This window comes from Suricata suricatta, chromosome 2, assembly GCF_006229205.1.
Source record: "Suricata suricatta isolate VVHF042 chromosome 2, meerkat_22Aug2017_6uvM2_HiC, whole genome shotgun sequence".
Lineage (NCBI taxonomy): Eukaryota > Metazoa > Chordata > Mammalia > Carnivora > Herpestidae > Suricata > Suricata suricatta.
The window spans coordinates 113,275,776-113,281,665 of record NC_043701.1 but is presented as its reverse complement, the minus strand read 5'-3'; the positions used below and the strand labels follow the sequence as shown (position 1 = coordinate 113,281,665).

The 5,890-nt window shown below is 40.5% G+C and overlaps 1 protein-coding gene and 1 non-coding gene across 2 annotated transcripts in view; both read left to right on the top strand.

The window, feature by feature from the left end:
- Nucleotides 1-3,798: 3,798 nt before the first annotated feature.
- On the top strand, nucleotides 3,799-3,905 carry LOC115286157. The gene has a single exon (XR_003905908.1). It is a non-coding gene; the product is annotated as a U6 spliceosomal RNA (small nuclear RNA).
- An 848-nt stretch (nucleotides 3,906-4,753) lies between these two features.
- Nucleotides 4,754-5,890, top strand: part of LIPM (lipase family member M) — a 30,799-nt gene continuing 29,662 nt past the window's right edge. The window contains exon 1 of the mRNA XM_029931687.1: nucleotides 4,754-5,024. Within this exon, the coding sequence (XP_029787547.1) occupies nucleotides 4,900-5,024 (125 nt within the window). The 5' untranslated portion in view covers nucleotides 4,754-4,899. The remainder of the gene's footprint in view (nucleotides 5,025-5,890) is intronic.

The window sequence follows — 5,890 nt, the reverse complement described above, 5'->3', positions numbered from 1 at the left end:
TACCTCCCAAAGTTTATTTAAACTTAAAACAGGTAAATGTAAATTAGGTCACTGATATTTGCACGTGAGATCAGGGTTTGGGGGGATGTCAAATGCCACATCATCATTCTTCAAGAAACAATCCACGATTCATGATTTTTAATTTAAACGCTTGAATTTAATTAAACACATGAATTTAAGTTTAAATACATAATTTAATTTAAACCTATGAATTTAAACACTTCGTTTCAGTGTCTTTAAAAGGAATGACAATTTTAAAACACTTGGGAAGCCATTTTATTGTGTTTTTTTTAATGTTTATTTATTTTTGAGACAGGAGGGGAGGGGCAAAGAGAGAGAGGGAGACACAGAATTTGAAGCAGGCTTCAGACTCCAAGCTGTCAGCACAAAGCCCGATACGTGGCTTGAATTCATGAACCTTGAGATCATGACCTGAGCCGAAGTTGGATGTTTAACCAATTGAGCCCCCCAGACTCCCTTCAAATGGTATATAAATGACAATGGGACCCTATGGAGAAAATCATGTTCGTATTACCCTAGACCAAGATAACTTGGAAAATTAAGGCAGAAGATGAGAAAATGTTTTGGGTTTGTGTGTGTGTGTGTGTGTGTGTGTGTGTGGAAAGAAGAGGTGGATTGCTATTTTTTGCAAACTCTACCCACCAAATTGAGATGAGAAGATAGAACTACCATATGATCCAGCAATCCTGCCTTGGGGCATATATTCAAAGGAATGGAAATTACTATCTCAAAAAGATATGCATCTGCATGTTCATCGCCTTATTCACAGCAGCCAAGACATAGAAACAACCTAAGCGTCCATCCACAGATGAATAGATTAACAAAATGTGGCAAACACACACGAACACACACACACACACACACACACACACACTGGAATAATACTCAGCCATAAAGAAAGAAGGCAATCCTGCCATTTGCAACAACATGGATGGACCTTAAGGGCATTATGCTAAGTGAAATAGTCACACAGAGAAAGACAACTATTCTCAATTATCTGTGGAACTTAACAATATCAAACTCCTAGAAATGGAGAAGAATGGTGGTTTCCGGGGAGGGGGTTGGATTGCGGGGTGGGGGATGTCATCAAAGGGTTCACACTTCTAGCTAAGATGAGTACGTTCTGGGGATTATTACACCCTGGTGACTGTGACTGTAGCTCACAATACCGTACTGTGTACTTAAAAGTTGTTGTGAGAGCTTTAATGTTCTCCCCTGTAACAACAAAACAGTAATTATGTGAGATGAAGGATGTATTAACCAACCCTGGTGGCAAACATTTCACAACATACAGTGTATCAGATCATCAAGTTGTATATCTTACACTTATACAATGTGACATGCCAGTTATATCTTAATAAAGCTGGGTAAAAAAATTCAGATCAGTGGAAGATAGCAAATCAGGTCACCAATAACACATTTTTCATTCCTTTGTCTGAAACACCAGGATTGCTTACAAGAAAGCATAGAGTCTAGCAATCCACTAGTGAGGAACTTGGTTATACAGACTTTGTAACGCAAAGTTATCGAAAAGTTGACAATGTTTCTGTTTCTTTGTCTCACCCTTGCACTGACACAAAGCAGGAAACTCATAATCCTGTAACAGGCTCACTAGGGGACTATAGTTTCTCAAGTCTAAATATCCTATTAATATTTTGTATAGAACAAGGTAAATAATAACATTAATTTCTAATACAAATCCATGTCAAATGTAAAGTCTTCAGTGCATTTCTTTCAGGAAGTACAATTAGCTTCAGAGAGGCGAAACCAGACTAAAATAATGGCTAATCCAAGAGCAAGGAAGTTACTTGACCACCAGGGTCTTATTCATCTCTAACCACTTCCCATTCTCCTCCTGTGTAACTTTCCCACTCCTTCCAGAGTCTGGCCCAAACCCCATCAATTTTGAGATTTCCCTGAACCCCATGCCCCCAAATTAATACTTTTTCCAAATCACTTTTTAAAATATTTTTTAATGTTTATTTATGGGGGGGGGCTGCACAGAGAATCTGAAATGGGCTCTGCACTGACAGCAGAAAGCCCAATGCGGGGCTCCAACTTACAAACCATGAGTTCGTGAACTGAAGCAAAATCGAGCCAACTGAGCCACTCAGGCGCCCCACATCACTTTTTATTATGCTCCTGAATTATCTCTTTAGTCTATCTCCCTAATGCCCTTTAAGTGGCTTGAGAATAGATTCTATGCCTTTCTTATTGTGTAATCTTTCAAAATCGTTATTTTGCAATAATACGGATTGATGTCAAATTGCAAAAATAGTACAGAAAGTTCCCACATACTGTTCACTCAGCTTCCCCCAAAGGTAGTATCTTACCTAATTCTAGTGTACTCTCAAGACCGTGAGACTGACCTTGGTACATTCCACAGATCTTACTCAGATCTTAGAAGGTTTACACACACTTTTGTATGCACTTACGTGTGTGCACATGTGGACCAATGCAATGTTATCACATGTGTAGATTGTGTAACAACCACTACAATTAGGATCTAGAACGATCCATCATCACAGAAATTTTTTTCATGCTTTCCCTATATATGTAAATACCACTCTTACCGCTCCCCAACCCTCCTTGAACCTAACCCCTGGCAACCAGCAATCAGTTCTTTTATCTCTGTAACTTTGTGTCAGTGGGGTCATGCAGTATCTGAAGTTCTGGTACATTTCACTCACTTGAGATCCATCCATATTGTTAAATGTTAACTGTGTCAAGTTTGTTCCTTTTTACTGCTGAGTAGTAAGTACCCATGGTCTGGGCTTTTACCTTTTAACTTGTCAGTGCTTAGCACAGTGACTTGAAAGAAGAAAACACTCAACCTGGAGTCATTAATTTGATTAATTGCTAGTCCCACCCAAAGCTGAATTCCGTGCTGACACTCTCTGATGTATATATTGCTCTAGGGAGAAACGTCAGTTTCTCTGAGTTTCTTTCCATCAACTTAACTGCACAATACCTCACTCTTCCTATCTCAATCTGATATTTAGAGATTTCAAAACACTGATATGGTTCTCATTACATTTTTGAGTTGGAGGGGATTTCAGGAGTGCTTTGGGGTACAGTGAAAACAGATCGCTGGTATTCACACCTTGAGGGTTACGAAATATTTTCCCGGGTCAGCGTCAAGGTGTGACAGGCTTCTGCCTCAACAAAATCTCTATCAGCATCATCATGTCTCCTACAGAGCCAATCCAGATGATAAGAAGAATGACAACATTTTGCAGTCATTCAGAATCTGTGTGAAGTATAAATAGAAGCACCCATACGTTTTTTCCAGCAACTCCTACCTTTGCCATTTAAAACACGTTTTTATTGAGGGACAGCTGACACAGTGTTATATTGATGTCAGGTGTATAATATAGTGCTCCAACAACTCTATACACGATGCTGTGTTCACAAGTGTGGCTCCCACGTGTCACCACATGACGCGATCGCCATACTGTTGACTTGATTCCCTGTGCCGTGTCTTTTATTCCCATGACCTGTCCATCCCCTTCCCGGAAGCCTGTGTCTCCTACTCCCTTTCCCCGTTTTCCCATCTTTCCACCCCTCCCCTCTGGCAAACTGTCAGCTTGTTCTCTGTATTCATGGGTCCATTTCTGTGTCTGGTGGTTGGTTAAGCTTTGTTTTGTTTGGTTTGGTTTTTCTTTGTCATATTAATCTGTGTGATTGCTTTCCTAACCAAACCTCAGTCAACTGAGCTCAGAAAGTTAGCTTATTTGGAATACGATGGGCCCTTCGGAGCAAAACAAGCACTTTCCAGTGCTCACTGGAAGGAACAGCACATAAACTAAAGTTGGAATTAGAGAAGATCAGCATCACTTCTGCCTAAGGATGACTTACAAATTTGTGGAACATCCCGTATATTTTTTATGTTTATTTGTATTTTTACTTTTTAATGTTTATATATTATCTTTGAGAGAGAGAGCATGAGCAAGGAGAGGGGTAGGGAAAGAGAGACACAGAATCCAAAGCAGGCTCCAGGCTCTGAGCTAGCTGTCAGCACAAAGCCTGATGCGGGGCTCAAACCCACAAACCATGAGATCGTGACCTGAGCCAAAGTCAGATGCTTAACTGACCTGAGCCAACCAGGCGCCCTATATATATGTTATGTTTGATATAATACATATTTTATTTGAAAGAGAGAGAGAATGAGCAGTAGAGGGAGAGAATCTTAAGCAGACTCCATGTTGCTTGGTCTCTCGATCAACCGACCGAGAGGAAATGCAGGAAATCCAGGAAGTGCAGGCAGCCACTTGAAGCTGGGAAAGGCAGGGAAGCAGATTGTCCCCTGAAATCTTCAGAAAGAACACAGCTATCAACACCTTAATCTTAGCTTTCTGATCTTCAGAACTGTAAGAGAATAAACTTATGTAATTTTTTTAATTTTTTAATGTTTATTTTTGAGAGACAGAGAGAGAGACAGAGAGCAAGCAGGAGAGGGGCAGAGAGAGAGAGAGAGAGAGAGAGAGGGAGACACAGAATCCAAAGCAGACTCCAGGCTCCGCACTGTCAGCACAGAGCTGGATGGGGAGCAGTGAGATCATGACTTGAGCCAAAGTCTGATGTTTAACCATCTGAGCCACCCAGCTGCCCCTAAACTTATGCAACTTTAAACCATGAAATTTGTGGTGATCTGTCGCAGTGGCGATAGGAAACTAACATCCTGTGGTTCAGTACGATTTAACACCATTGTATTATTCAGTAGCTTGTGCAGCAGCTAAAATTGCCCGTAGTCCCAAGGAGGGGAGGCTACACTTGGGGACACAGGGAACTCCACTGCGTCATCAAGGAAAACAGTAGCCATAGATTAAAGCACCTGCGGAAGGATGTACTCCTGAGGCAGCGAAGCTTGTTGTCACGATGATGGCTGATTACAGGGGAAGAGAGTGTGGTCAGAGTCCTGCTTCCTGCCTTCCTCAGTATCTGAGCTGCGGTGACAGCATTCCTGAATTAGCCGTCCTTCAGCAAATGCATTCTGCCCTGAGGTAGGTCATCCGTATGGTTCTTCCTGTCCCTAAATTGCACTGCCTTTCTCTGGATTAAAATAAGGCTGGGAATATTCTCTGAAATTAAAAAAAAAAGTTTATTTTGTTTTTGTGCAATTGCAAAAGTAAAATATATTCATCCTAAGTATCTTGGAAAATAGAGACACTAACAAAAAAAATAATAAATAACCAAAATTCTCACCCTCCAGAGAAAAACTACTTGGTTACTATTTTGATAGATTTCTTTCTGGTCTTATTTCTATTCAACTCCGTTTATAACTTAAAAATATTCAGTAAAAATTATTTAGTAGCCTTGATCCTCCCCTTCGAAACTTACTATAAATGTGTTAATACACTGCGACCGCGGTATTTGTGATTACAGAAGATAATTGTTCTCAGGATGAACTGGAATTTCTGTAACCATTTCACTCACCTGATACTTAGGATGTTTTTGCTCACCTCGGATGGCTCCTAGAAATAATTTTTTTAAATATTTTTATGTCTTTATTTTATTTTGAGAGAGAGAGATAGAGAGTGAGCAAGGGAGGGTCAGAGAGAGAGGGAGACACAGACTCTAAAGCAGGTTCCAGGCTCTGAGCTGTCAGCACAGAGCCCGATGTGAGGCTCGAACCCATGAACTGTGAGATCATGACCTGAGCCTAAGTTGGACGTTTAGCCACTGAGCCCCTAGAAATATATTTCTGAATTAAGACTGTTTAATTTTGTAATTAATTGCAAGATTGAAAGAATAAAAGAGAGGGTAGTAAGTGGTGACTCTTTTGGGGGAAAGGAGAATCCTTTTACTTCGTATTACACGTGTTGAACAAGAGAACATCCTTGCCTTCCCCTTCACTTTCTACTGGAGA